This window comes from Pezoporus occidentalis, unplaced genomic scaffold, assembly GCF_034315485.1.
Source record: "Pezoporus occidentalis ecotype Australia unplaced genomic scaffold, CSIRO_AGI_Poc_V1 ctg169, whole genome shotgun sequence".
In the NCBI taxonomy this organism is placed as follows: domain Eukaryota; kingdom Metazoa; phylum Chordata; class Aves; order Psittaciformes; family Psittacidae; genus Pezoporus; species Pezoporus occidentalis.
The window spans coordinates 2,099,026-2,121,096 of record NW_026913521.1 but is presented as its reverse complement, the minus strand read 5'-3'; the positions used below and the strand labels follow the sequence as shown (position 1 = coordinate 2,121,096).

Below are 22,071 nucleotides of genomic sequence, written 5' to 3'. Positions count from 1 at the left end.
GGGTTGCATGTTTTCACTTTGCTGTATGTGTCTGAGGATGGAAGCTGAACACCGGCAGGGCTGCCTGCCAGGCTCTCATGTTCTGGCCAGGGTTGTCTTTCAGTGTAGAGAGAGTTTTAAGGTTCGAGTTCATCCGCAGTTGTCGGGTGTCAGCAGTGACTTGATAGTAATTCCTTAATATGCTATGTGCTTTGAGAGCCCTGTAGCGTGGAAAGTCTGAAATCTCATTCTGGCATGCTTTCTTCCTTAATTGCAAGCCTGGTGTGGAAAGCACCATCCTGCACCTCTGCTTGAGTCAGGCTTTCTGCTCTCCTCCCCTTTCAAAGCGAAGGAATGGCGATCTCTATAGATGGTCCAAGCCGAGACCGTCAGGCTTGGGATGTCAGCCAGAGACCTCCAGGTTTTTGGGAGGATGCTGCAAGAGGCTGAGGAATCGACTGAGAGAGGGAGAGGGCGTTGGCAAGGCTGTCAATGGGTAACTATTGCAGAATTACAAGGGCGCTTTATGTAACACACAGTCAAAACACTTGCCTAAATACAAGTGTGAGCTGCGCTGGAAAAGCCTTTGCCCCTTAACAGTTGTATTACTACTCGCTGCTTTATTTATGTAGCGTTTGAAACGTGTCGTACCGCTTACAGAGGAGCGATGTAATGCAGTCCTTGTTCCAAAAAAGCTGAGCTCCTAATTTTAGACGTGATGCAGCAAACGCAATTAAGAAAAGAAGGGCAGGCATAGGGTAAAGACTAAAAGGGTTCTAATAATCAAATCGCAGGCAGGGTCCCAGCAGACCCCTGTGCAGCATGTTTAGGGAACTCTGCTGGATAGGGCATGTTTGCAGGATGGTTTTTGTTGTGGGGGGTTTGTCTTCTATCTGTGGGAGATCCTGTGCTTATTTCAGTTGGTAGCTGAAGAGTCCCAGAGAGTCCTGATGGGAAGGATTTCGTAGGTGGAGAGATGGAGCCTGAGGCCCCGGGGGACTGTTGGTGAGGGTTGTGAGTGTTCTTGTATGGGTTTCGAGCCCGGACCACGCCTGTGGGTTCACCTAGTACAGAGATAAGACTCACCCTGGCACCTGAGCCTGCGTTTCCACTTGCACTACCAAATCCTGCCCTTAGGGTCAGGGCAGACCCCAGTCTCCCACCCTTGCGTGAAGGGGACCCAACCTTCTTGCTCATCTCTGTGCCAGCAGCAGCTCTGGTGCAATAGGATGGATCCCAGTCCATTTCAGAGGGATGCTGGCCCATCCAGGGTGCAAGTGGAGATGGGCGTGCAGTACAAGCCCGTCCGCTGAGGAATGTGCAGGGTCAGGAGATGTAGCTTTGACGACATGGAGCAACAGGTGACCATAAGGGATTTGTCACATGGAGCCGGAGCATCGCAGGGGTGGCAGGCGAGCCCCCACACCGACCCCACTGGAGGCGACCTCACCCCTCGGCTCTTGTTTTCCATGATATTTTACGTTTCTTTCCATCTCGGCGCAGCCAAGCGGCCCTGTTCAGTTTTTCCATCGGCTGGCGTAGAAAGTGCTTTGAAGACGTGCTGGGTGAGGATCAAAAGGGTTTTTTTTTGTGTAATTGGTGGGTGTGACGGGTCTGCCGTCGGCCTCCCCCTCCTTTTTGACTTTCCTTTTCCGGTTTTAGCAGCACGGAGTGCCGGCAGCGTGCCCCTTTCCTTGTAGGGATGGGGGCGGCGAGGGAGGGGGGGATGCCGAGGGAAGGAAGAGTTTCTGATGCTGTGGGAATGTGAGCTCTCAAACTCTGTAAACAGCTGGTGACTCACTGCATAACTATGGCACCAACTGCCTGCGCGGCTGCAGGGAGGGGGCTGCCGGCCGTTTCCTCTACGCACTGGCAGCGCCTCTGCTCTCCTGAACTCGCCGGGACCGTTGGGCTGAGACCAGGAGCTTTTTCCTTCCTCCTCTGTGCTAGCGCCTACGACTGCGCCTCCGGCCTGGAGGTAGGGGTGGGTGGCCATGGCCCGGTGTGGAGGGGACGCAGTGGGGTCTGAAGGAGATCCTGTCTGCGGTCAGCCCTCGTGCAAAACACTCAGTGGGTCGGGCGCATCCATGTCCCTTGGAGGCTGGGACTTGGTCCCCTGCAGCCCCGGTGAGGCAGGGGCTGTTGGAGGTGTGCCCGGGGTGGGGTTCGGTGCTGAAGGAGAGGAGGGAAGGACTTGGTGATGCTCTAGAAAATGCAGCGCACACTAGTTGCTGTAAGTGGTCCATTCATCACGGAGCATCTTGGCTTGTGCGCTGTGCGGCTGTCCTTGTCCCTCCTCCAGACATGGAGAGCTGTGCTGTCTCGGGCTTAAAAATAGAGAAGGCGCCTAAATACACTCCCTAATATCTAGGATATTATCTCGCAGCTTTGCACTTAGGGGATTGGTTTTTTTCTTTCTCCCCCCTCCTTGCTCTTCATCTTGATCTTTACGTAAGTCGTGTGATGATGAGGTGTCTCGACCGATAAAGCTCAAGTGACAGCGGCGCAGGCTGAGCCAGCACCTTTACCCACACGGCTCCCACTGGTCCCCAGCCCCACCTTTACCCCCTCCCCAAATCCCGCCGCCCCCTGTTTGCAGATATGAATGAGTTTGTTTACTCTCCGACGACCTCGTGATGTCTTTGCACAGACATGACCTGAAGTCATTATTGCTTTTGGGCTTCTCTGTTTCCATGGCGACTGTCTCTGGGTTGGCTACTTTCCCAAGGTCACCATGGCAACTATCAGAAGGGAATCATGCTTGGGATGCTTTGGCTGGATTTTTCATGAATGATTAGGATGTGTGACACGATGCAGACGTGGAAATGGGGAGGGTTTGGGCTGGGCTGGAGAAGGAAGGAGGGGGGAAGAGGACTCCCGCCAGACAGGCTGCGCGCTCTGCGGTGCCGCTTGGGTGTGCATCGGGGGGGGGGGGGTCCGGTGCCTTGTGCTCTCCCCGCTGGGGAGCCATAGGCAGAGGCTGTGATGGTGGCAGGGCTGCGGTCGCCTCTCTTGCGGTAGGTACCAGGCAGAGCTCCGTGCTGCCGTCAGCACGGGGTGAAGGTTTCGGGTGGAGGTGCGGGCAGGTGGGGTTTCTGCAAGGTGCTGGTCGAAGGGGTGTAGTCTCTTGCTAAGGTGAGAGTGAAGGGCAGTGTCTCGGTGTCTCGCTGTCGGTGGACATGCCTCCATGTCACTAGAAACATCAGGCAGGTCAGCTCTCGCAGCCTGGCGCTGAGAGGATCGGGAAGCAACAGTCTTGGTGCGTTGGGAGAGGCAAACTCCTGCCTTTGCTTTGTTATTGGGGTGGGGGGGCTTTTGTTTCTGTTGTTTGGGTTTTCTGGTGGCGTCTCCTTTGGGTGGGGACAGCGCTGGAAGCAGGTTGCAAACCAGGCAGCTTCTTTCTGGGTTGTTGATTCAATTTTGAGCCGGGTTAATAATAATCAAAATAAGAATGAAGGGAGTTGTTGCCTTGTGGCTTTTCAGTGCCTTTTATGAGCGGAGGTAACTCTTAATTCAATCCCTAATAGGCCATTCCGAGCGTCTGGGATTCCTCTGGAGGGAGGTGAGCAAGTGACTGGGCCTGGGAGGCCACACTGTGCACTCCCCTTGAGAAGGGGTGGCATATTGCAAGGTGGTGCATGGTGGTTAGCCTAACTGCTGTTTACAGACAGGAGCTGGTGTACTCTTCCCCCTCCCTGCCCTGTCCTTTCTTCTTAATCTTAGTGTAGTTAATAACAAAATATGAGGTCTCAGCATCAAAAAGCAGTGCACTTGTCAACACAGATTTCTCTTTCTTGTATCTGAATGGGGTAAGCTGATCTCTGAATCCATCCAGGTGTTTTAAACAACTGTGTGGTTATTGCTTTTAATGGTGGTTGAGTTGGGGGCTTCCACCGTGCGTTGGGTGTCTTCTTCCTACCTTCACCTCTGACATTCGTTATTGTAACCTGAAAATCTTGTTTTGTTTTTCCAGTTGCAATTTCTGAGCAGTTTTGTCCGGAAGACTGTGCTCAGGTTATGACGACTAATCCCAAACCGAACAAGGCGTTAAAGGTAGGGAAGAAGGCTGAGTGGGTGATGCTGGGTGGCGGGGGAGGCTGTCACGGAACCGTGCTTCGTGCAATATCAGTTATGCATGACTGTTCTCTTTTATTCTGAGAGACTCTTACAAACAGGTGCTCATACAGTTTCCTACTATCTACAGGAAAAGTTAGGGTAGAAGGGTACTGGTGATACCCAGAAAGATGTCTGAAATCTCTGGGATGGCACAGGTGTATCCCCGTTGCTATCCAAGAGACTTTTGACTTAGCAGGTGTTGGCAGCATCCTGAAACCAGTGCTCCCAGGCCTGTCAATGAAGTCCTTCTCCTCTTGGGACTGGAAAGCACTGGGGAAAGGATGTGTTCAGCTGGTGTCTCTCACATCCATGGGACAGTAGATCCCTCAGACATACCAGCTTAGTAGCAGTCTATGCATGGGCTGTACATGCATTGTCACAGTTCTTTTCTCCTGCCCTTGTGTTTCAATCCAGATGTTCTGCAGTCTCTGAAGAGACAAAAGGATGATGTCTTAAAGGTTTTGCACTCAAATGATCTTAAAGCTCTTTTCTAATCTAAATGGTTCCATGATTCTTAAAAGAATTGTGGCAGCAAACCTGCTTGAGAAAAAGGCACAAGGCCTTGGTGTCTTTCTCATGTATTTCAGAGTCTGGCCTATGCAGCAGGAGAACCAAATCAGGCTGTGGTCCTGTGATCCAGGCAGGGGGTTGTTCACTACTTGAATGAGCAGTCTTCAGCAAAAAGCCACCAAATGCTGAGTTAAACCTTGCATATAAGTGGCTAGTTCTGCTTTTGAGATGCTGCACCGGTGTCCCAGCATAATGCTGGGAAGAGGTGTCATCTTTAGCATTCATAGTATGAATTCCGAGTCCTGACAAAGGAATACAGAAGGCTTCAGTCTGCTTAACACTTATCTCCTTACAAATCTTACTGTTCATCTTACACTGGGTGAGGAAGGCTCGCTGCTTTCTCTGACTTAAGAGGGTTACCCAAATTCAGATGAGAAAGCAGTGCTCAGATCTGTGCAGATGTTTTAGTGGAATATGTGCTCTCTGCAGTGCTCTGGGGATGTTTTCCAGGTATGGCTGTCCCATTGCTGAGGGGTGGCCTGTCTCTCTTTTACTGTCCAGAGCATCCATTCACATAGGGTTGCTGCTACCCCTGTGCTGTTGGTATTTGCAGGTAAAGGAGGAGTCGGGAGAGAATGCCCCAGTGCTGAGTGATGATGAACTCGTGTCAATGTCCGTACGGGAGCTGAACCAGCACCTGAGGGGTCTCACCAAAGAGGAGGTCATCCGTCTGAAGCAGCGGAGGCGCACGCTGAAGAACCGGGGCTACGCTGCCAGCTGCCGCATCAAGCGCGTGACTCAGAAAGAGGAGCTGGAGAGGCAGCGGGTTGAGCTGCAGCAAGAGGTGGAGAAGCTGGCCAGAGAAAACAGCAGCATGAAGCTAGAGCTGGATGCCTTGCGCTCCAAGTACGAAGCACTCCAGACCTTTGCTCGTACTGTGGCGCGAGGGCCCATCACCCCGACCAAAGTTGCCACCACCAGTGTCATCACCATCGTGAAATCAGCCGAAATCTCATCCAGTTCTGTGCCGTTCTCAGCAGCGTCCTAGTGCCCTCGGTGGCGGGGGAACTAGCAGCCTTTCAGAAGGGAGGGGATAAGGCTCTTATGCATTGTTCCGGAGTACTTGGTCACGTCAAGAATTGGCATTTTAACAATTCTCTTCCAAAAGTGCAAAAAATAGGAGAAGAAAAGAAAAACAAGAAAACGAAACCCCCACCCCAAACCTACAAAGGGAACTTAACTGGCTGCTTCTGTCTGGACTCGGTGGCTCCATCAACCTCCTGTGTCCAGGATTTGAGCTCTGTAATGCAGAACAAATAACAAGATCTGCTTCCTCCTTACCCCTGCCTCCCCCAAGCCCCTCTCAGCTGTGGGCAGCTTTCCAGCTGCGAGAAGATACCTGAGGAGCCTCCGGAGTCTTTGTGAATGATGCTCAAGAGCCAGGAAACAGATGGACTGTAGAAATCATCATGTGAGATGAATGTATGGGAAAAAAAGAGTTTCCTATTGTGGCATCCTACTCCCTGTAAGAAGGGTTTCCCCCTATCTTCCCCGCTTCCACCTGATACTATGAGGGCAGGGATATAGGCTTTCTGGATTAGATTTCGTCCTGCTGTGAGTGGATGGGAGCAGGAGGACGATGGAGACTAATGCTTGGGTCTGACCACACCCATTAGGAATAACCTTTCGTTTTCAATCCATGCTGTTAAAATATGGGAATATACATATATTTTGCATATTTTAATATGCCCCATTACCTGTGTGGCCTGTAAAAAAAACAAAACACAACTACATTGCAGCCTCCTTTCTTCCAAGCCCAGGTTTCCCGATAGCTCCTTCCCTAAGGTGTGCCTGTGAATTGGGTATATTTATGCAGTTTATTTCTTCCAAATGATCTGCAGTCTTGAAGTAGCAGCTGCTTTATTATTTTTTTCTGGATTCCCTGAAGCTGACAAGGGAAGGAGGCACAGTAAATGCTGTGAAGAGCAGTGTGAAGGGGAGGAGAAGGGGAGATGAGGAGGAAAAATGCTGCAAGTATTACCAGGTGGAGGCAGAACTGGCTGTGAGAAGGTGGGACAGTTCTGCTGGGATCAGCACTATGAGAAGGGGTTTGTGCAGAGGTATTTCAGAGAGATGTTTTTAAAGCACTGAAGTGTAACTAAAGGGCAATAGCATTCAGACAGGAGGAGGGAGCTTCCAGAGCCTCCTCTTTGACAAAAGCATTGGCAGGTTAGCAATGAACATCCTAGCTGGAGAGCTGGGCTCGCCAGTCTTTGACCAGAGAAGGGCTGTGGGGAGGTCGAATGGGAGCTGGAAGAGTCTTTTCCTCTCCAGAGCACGTCAGGCGCTGAAGTTGGGATCCAAAGAGTACAGTGAACAACCCTCAGTGTTCAGACAACCTGTGTGAACGTGACCCTGAAACTTGACGCTTTTTCTTGCCAATGGGTGGATTATCCCGAGAGGACAGGATGGAAAATCAGTGTGCATGTAGGGGACAGAAGAATTGGGATCGAGAAGTTGTTTGGATGGCTCTGAGCAGTGGTTTGGGAGAGGGATTTCTGGCTCAGCAATGGGCAGGAGGTGGGAAGCTGAAAGGAGCTGAAAACATGAATGTTTCCAGGTCACTGTAAAAAACAAAATAGCTATGTTGGTGTTCATGTGTTCTGTTGTTGTTCGTTTGTTTTCCTTTTTGAAGTAGGAAAGAAAAGGGACTGTGAGTTTTTGCAAGGCAGGTCAGAGACTTGTGGAACGGACGATGCCTGTTCTCATGCAGGTGAGAAGAGAATGAGATGTTTGAAGTTTAAAGATGAGGAGAAGAGCTTAGAGGATTTGGGCTCCAGAACAGAAAGCAAAGATCACGGAGAATTCACGAGTGTTTTGGACTGAAAGAGAATAATCAAGTGCCACCGTTGTTGCAAAGGGGACAGTGAACTGGCAGCTGACACCCAGTATAACTTGTTGTTTGAGGCCTTGAATAGCAGTAGGTTTGTAGACGTTTAGTGAAGCCCTACTTGTCTTTGGAAGAAGTTGTTAGCTTGCTTTTCCTTTTTTTTATGATTTTATTTCGTTTTTCACCTTGTCATCGGAGTCTCTGGATTTCCCAGGAGGGTCCTTTGTGAAATAGGTTAATGAAAAGAGAAACCTCAGACTTGGTTCTCGTTCAGTCCTCAACATCGACAGCCGTGACCTTACTGAGCCAGAAAGGGTGTAAGTGAAACGCTTCCCGAAGGCTCGTTACCCCTGCCAGATCCATGTGTTATGGAGGGGAGCAGGGAGTTTCCTTCAAAGTGATTTTCCAACACGTAGAGTTTGGATGACACTTAGCGTTACCTCATTTCTCCTCCACTCCCTCCCTATCTCCGAACAGGCAGATCGGTGCCCTGTGTATCAGTACCAGTTATTGACTCCCACAGCAGAAGCTGAGGAAGAGAAAGATGTTACTGTCATTTCCTGGTCCTCTCATGTTCTCCAGCTCACAGACATTGGAATCTTTCCCAGACCTTACAGGTGCCTCCGAAAACAGGCAAAATGGAGACTCCTGGCACTGTTGGGGCTTTAAATGAAAACTCTAATGAAAAAGGCCAGTTGACTTGAAAATGCCCAAATGCTTCCAGTCTTTCAAACAGCTCCAGAGCTCCATAACATTCCTGGCTAGATAGGAACACCCTCTGGCTGTTCTTGAGCCCTGCGCCGGGGCAATCAGACCAGGGGAACTTGGAGGTCAGACTTGGTTCCGTGGGGTCTTCTTGCTGTTGGAATGGGTTGAGAAACATATCTTTACGTGGCACTTCCCTTGTGGCCAAGTGTTTCTTTTATTTCCAGTTCTTGGAAGGAAGGGTGCCAAAGGCTTGTCCAAGTGATTGCTAGTTTAGTGCTGGTAGGCACTTCAATCTCTGGTCACTCGCTAAAGAACAAGAGGCCTGGGTGTTGTTAAAGCTGTTGATACCATAGCCATGGTAGGTAATCCATATTGGATATCCATAAGGACCACGTGGAAATATTTAAAAGAGAGAGAAATATATATATAAATATATAATTATATACATTTTATCGTACAGATTTTTTCGTAAAAAAAAAAGAAAAAAAAATTAATTTTTTTTCCAAGTTTGATACTGTAAATCTTTATTAAAAAGAAATTGCCAGTCCAGGGCTCCCTGGGTGGTGACCTGGAGGGGAATGAAATGTCCTGGCTAAAACTTCCACAGAGGGATCAGAATTGCAAGGTAACGTGGAGGGAGGAATGACCCGAAAGCTGTTGTGACCACGTTGGAGACCCAGCTCCTCCACCCTGGAGGGTCCCTCCAGCTTGGGGTTGTCGCGTTGCATTCCTCTGGGGGTCGGTTTGTTTCTGTTGTGGTTTTCTTCGTTTTGTTTTAATTTTTTTTGGGTTGTTTTCTTTGATTTTTTTCTTGTTTTTTTTTTTTTTTCTCTCCGTCCTGCACTTGCAAGCCTGACACCCAGGGCCAGCGCGGCGTGGGGAGCTGGCTGCAGCCTGTGGCATCCCCCCGGGCCGTACCTCTCGCTTGTCTCTTCGCTGCAGTAGTTTGGATGCTTGGGGCTCCCTTCTCTGCCCCTCTTTCGTTTGTGTCATCCCCTCCCTGCCACGCTGCTGAGGAGCAGGGGGGGAGCTCTGGATTTAAATGCTGGGATCCTCTCCCTATGGGCCTGGCCTTGCTTGGGATGCTCCCCATCCGCAGCGTGGGTACCAAGGGCTGGGCGGGAGGCAGGAGAAGACGGAAGCATCGGGGAGGGACATCTCTGTTCTTGTGGATGTCTGCTGTGCTCTCTATTGGGAATGGGGAACCTTTTCCCTCCAGGGCAGCTCTAGATCCCTTTGAAACAAGTCAGCGTCTCTGTCCTTGCCCAACTCCACTGTCTGCCCATGGAGACCAGGGCGACACTGGAGAAGGGATGAGGCGCTGATGGGTGAGCTGTGGCAGGGCCAAAGCCAGGCTACTGGACGGCTCAGTCCCGGGGAGGAGGAGAAGGTGGCATTTTGTTTTTTCTCTCTCAAATCATTTAAACTTCATTGTCATGATTGTTTTTATTTAAGAAAAAAAAAAACACCAAAAAAAACAAAGAAAGAAAAAAAAAAAGAAAAAAAAAGATACAAAACCTAAACCCTTTTGTAACGTGGATTTGTTTTCCTTCGTCTGTATTTCAGTCTGCTGGGGTGTTTCTGTAGATGGTGGATACTTGCTTTCATTTTTTTAATGATAGACGTCTTCTGTTTTCAGTTGGTTTTGTTTTGTTTTTTATCACCAGCTCATTCTATCCTCTGTGGTTATTCAGTAATTTCATTTCAATATTTATTTTTGTGCTGCTTTTTTATTATAAAATAAATTATTGATATACCAAGCAATGTGGATTCCTGTTTGTAAGGCAGATAGCCCTGTGTATGTGTCCATTACTTTCTCTTGACAGCCACAACGTAATTTATTGCTGTAAATTTAGCTGCAGTGACTGGTTTTTTTGTACCTTTCCAATAAAGCATTTTCTGGTTTCAGACTTGCCCTGGTCTATGGTCAGCGTTTTGGAGCTTGAATTGATCTTCAGTGGAGTGTTTTCCTTGGGGAATTTTGCCTGTGTATCCCTATTCTGATGGTGAGCAATGTGTTTTCTAGGAGGTGATGCTGCTCGGGGTTTGGCAGGCATTGATGAGCCCGGTGTATCCCCCTTGCCCAGCTCCCAGCCTTGCCATGGTGCTTTCCTGGTGTGTTTGGAACATGCTCAAGGGATGGCTCTTGTGAGTTGCTTCTCTGGTAGATCCCATGCTCAGAGCACATGGTTCTAACCCAGGCTGTGCCTCTGTGTGTGATCAGTGGGTATTTACGGTAGCATAAGTGGAGGCTGATAGCTCAGCAGGCTCCTGCCTGCAGTCATGGTGTTGAGAGCTGGATGCATAGGGGGGCTCTTGGCTAGGAGGCCCTGTGCATCCTAGATAGGTCGTGGTGCTGGAGAGACACCCTCTCCTCTGCTCCTGTGGGTTGTGAAACAGTCCTTCACTGCTTTCCTATGTGACTGCTTGTGAATAAATCACTCGAACCCCTTACATCAATATTTCGTTTATGTTCCACCCTGTTTGGGCTCTAAAGAGGTGGCACCTTGTGCCCGTGTGCTCTGAGGGGCCATGTTAGCTTTAACCCCCCATTCCACATGGTCAGTTTTCTTTAGATGAAGCAGGAAGACAGTTGGTCTGTGCTGGCTTGAGGCAATAGTTGGAGGCAGATGGGTGTGTTGGCCAGAGCTGGAATTGGAGGTAGGGCTGAAAAGGCTTTGTGTGTCAGGAGGTAATGGATGGTCATTAGGTGGGGCCAGGCAGGCTTGGCTGAGCAGAGACCATGGTGGAGCCTGTGGAGTGATTGCAGTCACTCACTGAGCAAGAAACTCATCATCATGTGCTTCAGCTCCTGCCTGGAGGGGTGGCAGCGAGGAGCTGGTGACACTGAAGAAGAGAGGGAAATAGGCCAGTGTGTGTTGATGGAGGAGCACAGTCAGCCCTGGCTGTCGTGGCTGCCATGGCATGGTGTGCCCTGATGTAAGGGTACATCCCGGACACGAGCAGGCTCTAAACCTGTCCTATCCAAGCCGAAAAAGCTTGGGAGAACCATAGCTGCATCCCAGCTTTGTCCTTGGGGAAAGCCCAAGAACAAGAGACAACTGGAAAACAAATCTGCCAACCACTGGAGCCTGCTGCTGGCAGGGAGCAAAGCCCGTCCCTGCCTGGCTGCCTGCTGGCATGGCTCCAGGCACAGCCAGGCTCCTGTGTAGGTCACCCGTTTGCTCGCTGCCAGCTTTCCCTGTGTCCTTGCTGGAGAAATGGAGGAGACGCGTTAGCAGAGGAGCACAGGACCGTGTCTGCTGGAGAATGCATTGCTCAGCCTACAGCAGCACTGCTGATGTTTCTTTTCCCAGTGGATGTGTTTTGACAGCATCACAGTTTGAGGGCCCTGCCAGTGCCCAGCTCTTGCCTTGCTCCCTATCCCGAGGAAAAGGAGCAGGAGGTCAAGCTCTCTCTTGCTGGTGTCCAGCCCAGCATGGCTCCTTCAGGCTGGTATCACACTGCTGACTTGGATGAGCCACAGCTGGTACCCCTCCTCCTTGTTTCACTTGCATGAAGGACCTGTTTTACATATAATACAGTAATTGGGGCTTGACATAAATAGGCAAATGTTATTGTCTGCAGTGGGAATTGCACCTGCTGGCAAGAGCAATGAACGCAGCCCATTATGCACCGGCGTTGATCATTTGCGCGGTGAAGTACAACTACATCTCTTGCTGTGTTCTTGTGCAAGTCTTTATCTCAGAGAGCCTGCCAACAGATGTGCTATAATCACCTTTGCAGCCTGTCCTCGCTTCTGTTCCTGCAGCTGTGGCCGGCTCTCTCCCAGGGGATGGAGAGGACCAAGGTGTGATGTCCCTGCTTCAGTGCTGGCTGCATTACAAAGCCAAGCAGGCTCGTTCCTGTGCACTGAGGCTGCCCTTTGCAGGCAGGGTATTTCTTCTTCCAGGATGCCAGGACCACAGGTGGATGCCTGGATGCACAACGCATATGGATCTAGTTGATGAACCTCATTGCAAGAGAAGTGGCAGCTGTCACCAGCTAAACAGGTATGGGCTGAGGTGCTTTGGAGCAAAGGGACTTGCAAGACTGGCTTAGTTATAAGCAGCTCATGTGGAATCCAGGCTTCCAGCACGATAAGGTTTCTCCAGTAACAACAGAGGTTGTCTTGGTGCTGGAGTCTGGGCTTGGCTAAAGCAGATCCAGCAGCTCTGAACTGCTGCATCCACAGCTTAGATGAGGGTTGGAAGAGGCGCAGTGGAAGGAGAGGAAGCGGGAGACTCACACACACTCTCTTTGTGGAGTGAAAAAGATGAGCACGAATCCTGTGGGAATGCCAAAGTGTGCAGGATGCTGCGTGTGCAGGTATTTCTGCTGGGCCAGCAGTGAGGGGCAGGGAGGACACTGAGCTTAAGAGCATCAGCATTAGAGCAGGAACAGGCAGATTGTGGCTTTGCTGAGCTAAGGGAAAATGCTTGCCCTGTGGTAGAAATTGCTGTTTATTAGAAAAATTCATAAATAAAATAATTTTATGACATGATTTGCATTTTGCAGATAAGAGGAGGTACAGGGGGGACCAAACAAATACTAGGAGTTGTATGTAAAAGAGGTTTAAGCCTTACCCATCGCTTTGCCACATGAGTGCAACTCAGGCTGTAGCCTTGTCCTTGTCCTTTCACTGCCCCCCAAACAACAGCCCACCCAGTGCCTAAGCACTCCAAGGATCATCTTGGAGTAAAAATTGGACTAAAAATTGGGGGGAAAAACCCCAGAGAGGAAGTTTAATGGAAGGATGCGCGCTCTCCATCACTGGTGTGGCAGAATCCCCCCATGCAGTATCTTCCCCTGCCAGCGGTCCTGCCCTGAGCAGTGGCATCCCCCAGCATCTGTCCCCACCACTATCACCCTGCTGTGCTCAGCTCCCTCCTGCCTTCCCCCAGGTTGGTAAATAGCAAAGGGCTGGGAGGAACAGACAGTTCCCAGTAAGTGCATTCCTAGCACCACCAATCATGGTCTGGTTCCTTAATAAAGGCTCTGATAAGGAATCTGGAATCCCTTTTAACTTCTGATCCAGGCAGAGATAAGCTGGTTTGGACATAAACAAGCACTTCTGTCACCAGCAGCTCTCCAAATGCAGCTGCAAGACCCTGTGTTAGCCCTGAATGAGGTCCTGCTGCTGCTCCCGGGGGAGTTACTCATCCAGCTGCATCCCCATCTGGAGGGAGAGGAGGATCACTTACTCTTCCTCCCTGGTAAAGGTCTGCACAACTCCATGGGCTTTTCTGGGAGGAGGAGAGGGGAAGAGATGTAAAAATAAGGAGTGATGTCTTTGAAGTGTGACCGGGTTTTGAGGTGAAGTGAAGTCACCTTCCTGGGCTGGTTTTCTCCACGGGGCCCTTGGAGATCAGTTTTTTTCACTCGATTCAGGAGAAACTAGAGCAAAACCGTGCTGAGAAAAGCATTTCAGCACTGCTTGGAGGTAAGAGGACAGCGAGGGCAGTTGGTCCATCCTATAGCCTGGCTTCCCTCCCTGCCTGGCATTCCCCAGCACAGGCATGGGGGCACTGAGGCAGCAGCAGTGGGGAGCAAAGCCCAGGCTGCAACACATGGCTGCTTAGTTGCAGGAGCAAAGATAGCCCCAAACTTAATGCCCAAAGAGATGGGACAGCAGAAACTGGCACTATTTGATTTAACCTTTCCCTGGCTTATTGCATCTTCCCTTCGAGAGACTGGCTTTTTGGGTAGAGTTCCTGGCTTCTCAGTGCTCCCAGTAGACCAGGTTGTCTCAGCCTTGAGACACCTCCCATTTGCATGGGTTTAAACGTCCCTAGTGTCACTGTCCCTTCCATTGTCCCCTACAGCTCCTCATCCGACAGGATCAGCACTCTCTTCTCGATGTTTTTGCTCTTTCTACTGCTCGGTCCATCCGCCTTGGTGGCCACGTGCCCGTTCTGTCCTGGTGCTTTGCGCTCTGCATCCTGCATTGACTGCTGGGTGTACTGCTGGTACGTGGGTGAGAAGTTGTGGATTGCATCCTGGACGATGTCCTGGGGGCTTATGGTCTCCTTCAGCCCACTGGAGATGCTCTGCATCGGAGCAAGGTTTGCTGAAAAACAGGGAGAAAGGGGAGGTGATGGGACATCAGACACTCATGAGCCCAAGTGCTCCAAGACTGGAGTGACACTTTTCCATAGTAATTCAAGATAAGGAATTCATTGTGGTCTATGTCAGCTTGCAGTGGCAAGTTCCAAGGAGGAGGAAGGCAACCCGAGCTCTGTTTCCAACAGGATGGATCCTCTCAGCAGCATGTGCTGTAATACCAAAATCCCCTAATTCTGCCCATCCACATCAAGGTCTCTCTTCCTATCCACTTACTATGGCTCATGGGTATCATGAGGGAATAAGAAGGAACTGGTGGAGCACAGGAGAAGGAAACTGCTCTTGTGGTTTTAGCATCCCATTGGTAATGCTGTAAGGGGGATCTCTTTAGTCACTGTCAAAGAAAGGAAGAAGGAAAAGTTACCTGTTGAGTTTTCTTTCTTCTCTTTGTACACCTGGCAGGTGAATGCATAGCGCAGGGCAATGGAGGCAAAGAACATCTCAATGCAGATGATGAAGTTCTGGTAGCCAGCAGCCACTGTCCCAGCTCCCACCTCCTTCCCGTCGATGATCTGAACTTCAGGGATCACCCCACATTTTTCCAGGATTGCCAGCAGCGTCCCTGCACAGGGGAAGAGGGATCAGCTCTGGAGCTGTATCTCTGGCTCAGGTGTGGTTATGGGATGAGAAGCACTGGGCATCTGTGGTGGTACCCACCTTGCCAAAAGGAGAGGAAGATGACTGCCTTGATGGTGATGAACTTGAGGACTGGCTCAAACGGGCGCAGCAGGTCCATGGTGGCAAAATAGAAGAGGAAAAGGGCGTAAAGTGCCAGGCTGACAGAGAAGTTGTAGATGATGGTGATGTAGAGGTAGCCACTTTGGACGCTGTGGGAAGAGAGAGATGATGCTCTAGGGTGCAGGAAGCAAAGTGAACGCAACTGGAGGCAAAGAAGGATGAATGTGGAGGGGAGCACAGCCCGGGAGGGGAAGGAGAGGCCTGGGGAAAGGGGGGAGCATGGGACCACTCTCAGCTTTTCCTCTGTGGTGATGAAGCAGGGACCCCTCCTGCCCCCTTACCCTCCCATCCCAACCCAGCATCCTCACTTGAAGTCCCCGTCGTGGTACTTCCCGAAGGCCTGCAGGATGATGGTGACGATCGCCATGAGGGGTTTCACGATGCAGAACTGCAGCGTGGCCTGCATGGGGAGAGATGCAGTGTGGCCTGGGCAGCAGGGACATCCCACTGCCCTCCCTGCAGCTCCTGTTACCCCTCCACACAACCCAACCCCTCTGCTGCCAGGACAGAAACACACAGGAGGGAGCAGTTCTCCATCACTGCAGTGATCAGTGCTGTGGGGTGAGAGATGAACCTGCATATGGGAAGAAGCAGGGCTCCCAAAAGGCAGCATGGTTGCTTTGAGATGGGAGACCAGCTGAGCTGGGGACAGAGAGCCAGGATTCAGCCTGCAGCATAGACCTATAGAGGGTTAGAGCAGCTCAGGCTAACCTGGGCCTGGACAGAGATGGCAATCTCAGCTCTGCAGTGGGAGGAGACCCTGACTCAGCAGTGAGTCAGCAGCAAGGACAGAGAGCCCTGCTGCTGGCTGGCTGCCTGCCTGTGAGCAGGGTGAGCTGCCTCTCGGAGGAGAAAACCCAAACCAAGCATCTTGGGAGAGTGACAAAGCAGAGCCCTCAGCAGGGCAGTGGGGAAGGGACCCAGAGAGCCCTCATCAGAGGGGAGCAGAGCCAGTGCCCCCCAGCGGGTACCCACCTGCTTGCAGAAGCGCAGGAACCCGATGGAGTAGGACATACCCTGAAGGCAGCAGGTCCCATAAAAGCAGCTGGATCTGGAAGGAGAAGCCGAGGAGATGCTGTTGGGGCTGCTGGATGGGGATAATGGGTGCAGGGCCAAGGAGCTTGTGTGTTGCTGGGACTTACGCAATGGGCTTCCCACGGATCTCAGCCATGATGGTGCTCTCCCCTCCGAGGTACTCGAAGCACAGGCTCAGGAAGCTGTAGATCACAAAGGCTGGCAAGGGAAGGGTGGACAGGGTCAGCAGGGCTGATGGAGATCCGGGAGGGGCCTGGTACATGTCACATTCCTTCCTGCTCAGGTGTTTTGTCATCCACCCCAGCACCTCCTCAGCCTTTGGCAGATGGAGCCCAGCAAGAGGAGCAAGCAGAGTCAGACACACAGCACCATGTGCACAGGGTTTGCTGCAGATGCAGCAGCTCCTCTCTGCACACACAGTTTGTATGTGCACGGGGCAGCAGTTGTATGTCCCAGCACTGTTCGTGGAGCCAGGCACCATTCACACCCACACAAACCCAGGCAGGAGTGCAGTGGCCAGGGACCATCTGCATGGAAAGAGCTCAGAATTGCTAAGGGACAGCACAAGTGGCCAGCAAGGAGAGGTCCTGAACAGCTTCATTGGACATCCCCATTGCTTATTCTTCATATACTCCAAACCTGAAGTAATGCAGATGCCCACACTCTCCACTCCTCAGAGGGTGACCAACAAGGTGGAAGTGCAACCTCAACCCTGACAAGCTTCCCATGCACCTCAAATCACCCCAACTCCCCAGTTTCTTAGGTATGTCAACCTCCTGCTTTAGAGGACCTGCACTTTACCCCAAAGGCAGCCAGAAAACCTCTTTCCCCAGGCACATGATGCTGGGGTCCTTCTGAGGCTGTTGGAAAGGCTCATGTCTGCCTATGGGGCATCTGCTTCCTGCTGCTGATGGAGAAGGAAGGGGAAAACCTCTGCTTGGAGGAAGGCAAGTGAAAGAGGTGGAGATTTGCCTCCTTATGCGATCCAGAGACAGGTCAGTGGGATGAGAGCCCTGCTTTGCCATCAGCATCCCTGCCAAGGAGAGGCTGCACTCACCTTCATAGCAGTCGCGCACTGAGTCAAAGTAGACATAGTACTGGTGGCTGCCGAGGAGGAGGAGGCTGAGCCAGGAGTCGAAGGCATAGATGGGCACGATGAAGAGGATGCGGATGATGTAGCGCTGCTCCTTGGGCATGGTGTAATTCCTCAGGTGTGTGTAGATCTGCAAAGGGCCCAGTGTGCGGAGCTGTGGCTACCCCTGGTCAGGAGGGGAACCAGAGTACCCCCCAGCCCACAGGGCTGCAGGATGCTCATCCCACGTCAGCCCTCCATTGTGGTGAATAGACACAAGAGACAGGCTCCATCCCAGACCCTGGGGCACTCCCTTCCATGCAAACACATGGAAATCAGGTCCCTTCCCTGGCTCTATTCAAAGAGCATGCCTTCATCTGTGCCAGCCCCATCCCAGTGCTCAGAGGCACCAGCTTGCCTTCAGTAGCACCCGAACCCATGCCCATGGGCAGTTGGTGGTGTGCATTCCCAAAGGCACAGACCCTAAGGTACCAGATGAGGAACCCCATTGGGTGTTGCCTCCAGGCAGTGCCAATGCCAATTCTCTGGCAGCCATCAGGGAGCAATGGGCAAAGTCCACTGTGCCAGGCTGCCAGCACCACTCTCCCTCTGCACAACAGAGATATCCCCTCCAGGCAGCAACAGCAGGAGATATTTATCCAGAGCTGAGTGATTTGCAATTAACTTGGGGGCAATCAACAGTCTGGCCCCAAGTGCTGAGCCCTGTCTCTGCCCCAGCCTGTACCTGGTGGAAGGTGATGATGAGAGCCGACCACACGAAGATGCCGGAGATGGCCTGTGCTGCTGTAGTGGTCAGGAAAAGCTGCTGGCTGTCCTGGGAGTCGTTGTGGGCAACCATGAGCAGGGCAAGGGCTGGCGATGGGGAGGGTGAAGCCAGCCTGGGTGCTGTGCTGGGCCCCAGGGTGCTGGGCTCCATGGAAGAGGGCAAGGCACGTGTGGCATTACTCATCTGCAGGGAGGGAGAGGCAGGACTGAGGTGAGCTGGTGAGGGGGAAGGTCCTAGCACATTTCCCAGCCCACACAGTGTGGGCAAACCTCCCGTGAGGTTTATCTTCTCCATAGGTTTTTTCCAGCGTGTTCCTCATCCAAACCAGCCTATTTATGATGGTTGGAAATGCAAACATCCTTCAAGAGCAGGAGGTGTATATGCAAACATGGCCCCAGAACACATGCTTCTCCTTCCCAGCCTTCCTTCTTGCTTCCTTAGGGGTCTTTATCCCACCTGTAATGGAAAACCTGCCTACGTTTGTGTCGCTGTGAGTTCACTCATGTTGCTCAGGACCCTTTTCCATCATGAATCAGATATTTAAGGGTTAAACTCATCCCTCACCTATGATAACAAGTCCCTTATCTACTCACCATCTGGACACTTATGTCCTCCTCCTTGGGAGCCCAGAAAATACAAGAATACCTGTGATCCCCTCCAAAATTTAGCTCTTCTCATCATGCATTGCCTGATGGAGGCAAAGTCCAAGGCTGCCCAAGAACATTTGACATCACCCAGGTTCTTTGGCAAAAAAAAGGCTTGGCCATGTTGGGATCATGGGAGTCTTGGTGTGCCATCAATGCCAACTCCAAGACTCGAAGGGCAGCCAGTGGCCCCTCCTGCACCAAACTGAGCACCAGAGAGCAAGCCTGCCATGCTGCAGCAGAGCTGCTGCCCTTTGGGGATGCTGCAGTGCTCCGGCATCTCCCCAGCACGTCTGTCCTCCTCGAAGCGTTGCCCCAAGGCATGGAGCATTCCCAGCACAGAGCGCGGCTGGGGCATAAGGGCACTGTGTAGCCTGCGGCTCCAGACAGCAAGGACCAGCCTAATAATACACTCTTATTTATAGGGCAGCTTCATATCTCAAGGCCAACAGATGCTCAAACTGCCACGTTTGGCCTCTGCTAATCTACAGAAAGCTGCTTCTTCCCAAGTACCACAACAGTGGTTTATAAAACCCCCCACCAAAACCAATAACCTGTGAGCAGAGCTCTAACTATAGAGACGCTTCTCGGTGCATTCATAAACAAAGGTTTTAGCTGCTGGGTAACAACTGCCTGCAGATAAAACCATAAGCATGAACTGGTGAGAAGCAAGGAAGTATCTGCCGCAGATCAGAGTGGTAGGGACTGGCCTTGGTCCATTTAAACACAGCAAACAAACCAAAGCGAGAGCTCGCCCTGTGGCTGCCTCTGCTGCCCTCTGCCCGAACCCCAGCCTCACAGGAGAGGAAACTCGGCTGGTGTCAGATCAACAGCCCTAAAAATACCTTCCCCCCCCCTCCGCCTGGCAGGAGCTGCCTGTAAGCGGAGATGCCCGGGGCAGCAGCGAGCTGGCGAGGAACCAGGAGCTCACCCGCAGTACCTGCGAGCGGGGAAGCACAGCCGGAGGTGGATGCGTGGATGGATGGAAGCAGAGCGGATGGAGGAGGCAGCGGGATTCGGGTCTTTTCCTCCCTGTACCTGTCCCGCTGCCCTGCCCCTGCCAGCAGGAAGAAGGGAGAGCCGGGCAGGGACCTAGTCTTTGCTCAGACCATGACGTTGCCAGACCTGTCTTGTAAACATTAACAGGAGGAGGGAGGTGAGAGCTCAGCTGTGCCCTGCTCCCCAATAGTCCTCACTCTTCCTGAGGGCTGCCCTGCTGCTAGCTGGGGCCACAGGCTGGGTTTGGGCATGGACCTCATAGAGTCATAGAATCACAGACTGGTTAGGGTTGGAAATGACCTTAAGATCATGCAGTTCCAGCCCCCTGCCATGGGCAGGGGCACCTCACACTAAACCATGGCACCCAAGGCTCTGTCCAGCCTGGCCTTGAACACTACCAGGGATGGAGCATTCACAACCTCCCTGGGCAACACATTCCAGCGCCTCACCACCCTTACAGTAAAGAACTTCTTCCTTATATCCAGCCTGAACTTCCCCTGTTTAAACCTGAACCCTCTGCCCAAACATCACAATAGGGAAGGATCCAGTTCACTTCCCAGAACACAGTGGAGAGCCATGCTTATTGCTAGACCCATTTACCTTGTTTTTAACCCATCACTGTGCCACAGGTGCCCGGCCCAAGACATCCCAACCCCTATTAGCTTTCCCAGGCATGGCGGTAGGAGCACAGTGGCTCCAGCAGCCGGTCCCTGGCAGGCTCCCCGACATTGTCACACTCTGAACGTGGCGGAGCAAGTCATTAAACACAAAAGCCTCGGTGCCGCTTGGAGACGGGGCTCCCAGCTCGGCAGGTAATTAGATCCCGGCCATGCAAGGTAGCTGGGCAATTCAATGCAGTTAGAGGGACATTTGCTTCCAAAACAAAGGCGGCAAGGAGACAGAGAACAATATTAGCAGCAAAACTCAGCTTCTCAGCGCCAGTGCCACATCCAGTCTGGGTGTTTTCGGCCGCTTTGCAGGTACCTGCCATGTCTACCTGTTACCCTCACTCCATCATGGAGTATTTGAGCTGCTGAGCACGGAGCAGAAGATAAACTGAGCAGTGAAACCTGCTTTGGGGGCTTTTTCTTTGCCCCATCTACAGGCTGCCAGAGCATCACATCCCTCCCATTTCCCGAAGCACACAGGACAAATCCCACCTTGTCCCCGTGAGGCTGGGGCAGTCAGAAAGGAAAGGCAAACCCCTAGTCGCCCCCCCACAGTGCCTGTGCACTGTTGGCTGTGTGCCACAGTAAGGGGGGAGAGATCCCTAAACCCCATCCTGGGGGGTGGGATCACCCACATCCAGGCTCAGCCCCACCACAGGAGACATGCCCTTCCTCCTGATTGCGTTCAGAAAGCACCAGGGCATGGGGGTTATCTCCCTGCCCAGCCTCTCCATAGCACCCCCAAGGCCACCCAGGAGGAAGGACCTATAGCACATAGCTATAAATTGAGCCAGGGAAGCATCAATCTCTCCTCAAGGCGATCCCAAAGGAGTGGGTGCTCCCCCCCCACAGGGCTTTTGCCATGCTGGTCCCATGGATGGCTGGGGCACTCTCTGCTCTGTGCCAGGTTGCCCCCCGCTGCTGCTCAGCCCTCCCAGGACCCCACTCACCCTGAGGGGCTGCTCCAGGAGCTGGCCTGGCTGCCGGGCACCTGCACCCGCATCCCCTGCTCCCTCCTCCAGCGGCTCGGTGGAGACTCCTCCTCCGGGCACCTTCCCAGCCCTGCCCGCTGTCAGCTCACCCTGCCTGCACCCCGGAGCCGGAGCGGCAGGTCGGAAAAGCCACCCAACTTACCTTTCCAGTCTGCCACGCTCGGCACCCAACCCGGAAAGCAAACACGGACGTAAAGCCATGGCGCAGGCTGACACCCGCACACGTCCTGCGGGGCAAAGGCAGGTTGTATTGCAGTTGGGAGTTAATCCTCACCTAGAGGAAAGCGATGGCAGTGACAGACCGGTGCTTGCTTTTTGAGGCAGGCCTTCCCTTTGGTTTACTGCAGAGTAGAGAGGAGCAAAGTTAAGGACCTGTTGCCCATGGTCTAATTTATCAGCCCTGGAAAGGCAGCAAGATCTGTGTGTCCTGTTTCCAACACCAAATCGGTGCTTTTAGGTAAAGCACCCATAGGACCAGCACAGCAAGAGCCCTGTGTGTGCATCACCCACTCCTCTGGACAGGCTTTAAGGAGAGATGGATGCTGTCCTGCCTCAATTTATAGCTATGTGCTATAGGTCCTTCCTCCTTGGTGGTTTTGAGGGTGGTACGGAGAGGGTGGGCAGGGAAATAACCCCCATGCCCTGGCATTATCTGAAAGTCAGTTTTTAGCTGAAAATGTCCTTTCTTGCCACCCAGTGCAGACCTGGTAGCACACTGAGACAGGAAACAAAGGTGGTTAACTCGTGGTTGGCTTTTAGGTAGCACCACTCAGGTTTTCAGGGCACAGCGGTGGTTTGCCACCGTATCAC

At 52.1% G+C, this 22,071-nt stretch overlaps 2 protein-coding genes across 7 annotated transcripts; one reads left to right on the top strand and one right to left on the bottom strand.

Annotated features, from left to right (window-relative positions):
• Positions 1–1,764: 1,764 nt before the first annotated feature.
• MAFK (MAF bZIP transcription factor K) lies at positions 1,765–10,113 on the top strand. 2 transcript variants are annotated; one of them, XM_062613614.1, is made up of 3 exons: positions 1,765–1,957; positions 3,953–4,032; positions 5,219–10,113. In XM_062613614.1, exons 2-3 carry the CDS (start codon positions 3,997–3,999, stop codon positions 5,651–5,653), a joined length of 471 nt encoding a protein of 156 aa, XP_062469598.1. In that variant the 5' UTR covers positions 1,765–1,957; positions 3,953–3,996; the 3' UTR covers positions 5,654–10,113. The 2 variants fall into 2 exon arrangements, with proteins under 2 accessions (XP_062469598.1, XP_062469599.1); XM_062613615.1 differs by lacking the exon at positions 1,765–1,957 and adding an exon at positions 2,897–2,996.
• Positions 10,114–12,648: 2,535 nt separating this feature from the next.
• On the bottom strand, positions 12,649–21,564 carry TMEM184A (transmembrane protein 184A). 5 transcript variants are annotated; one of them, XM_062613610.1, is made up of 9 exons: positions 21,404–21,564; positions 17,917–18,141; positions 17,157–17,322; positions 16,207–16,297; positions 16,040–16,115; positions 15,373–15,464; positions 14,984–15,153; positions 14,691–14,888; positions 12,649–14,273 (listed from the first exon to the last, which is right to left on the bottom strand). In XM_062613610.1, exons 2-9 carry the CDS (start codon positions 18,139–18,141, stop codon positions 14,023–14,025), a joined length of 1,269 nt encoding a protein of 422 aa, XP_062469594.1. In that variant the 5' UTR covers positions 21,404–21,564; the 3' UTR covers positions 12,649–14,022. The 5 variants fall into 5 exon arrangements, with proteins under 5 accessions (XP_062469594.1, XP_062469593.1, XP_062469595.1 ...); XM_062613609.1 differs by lacking the exon at positions 21,404–21,564 and adding an exon at positions 21,220–21,326; XM_062613611.1 differs by lacking the exon at positions 21,404–21,564 and adding an exon at positions 19,534–19,724.
• Between the last annotated feature and the right edge of the window lie 507 nt (positions 21,565–22,071).

Excerpts from the sequence above, each read along its gene's own strand:
- MAFK (XM_062613614.1), top strand. The coding sequence starts at position 3,997 with ATGACGACTAATCCCAAACCGAACAAGGCGTTAAAG. Across the intron at positions 4,033-5,218 it reads AACCGAACAAGGCGTTAAAG|GTAAAGGAGGAGTCGGGAGA; the intron begins GTAGGGAAGAAG and ends TGGTATTTGCAG.
- TMEM184A (XM_062613610.1), bottom strand. The coding sequence starts at position 18,141 with ATGAGTAATGCCACACGTGCCTTGCCCTCTTCCATGGAGCCCAGCACC. Across the intron at positions 15,465-16,039 it reads TCCTGCGCTTCTGCAAGCAG|GCCACGCTGCAGTTCTGCAT; the intron begins GTGGGTACCCGC and ends CTCCCCATGCAG. Across the intron at positions 15,154-15,372 it reads TACCACGACGGGGACTTCAA|CGTCCAAAGTGGCTACCTCT; the intron begins GTGAGGATGCTG and ends CTCTTCCCACAG.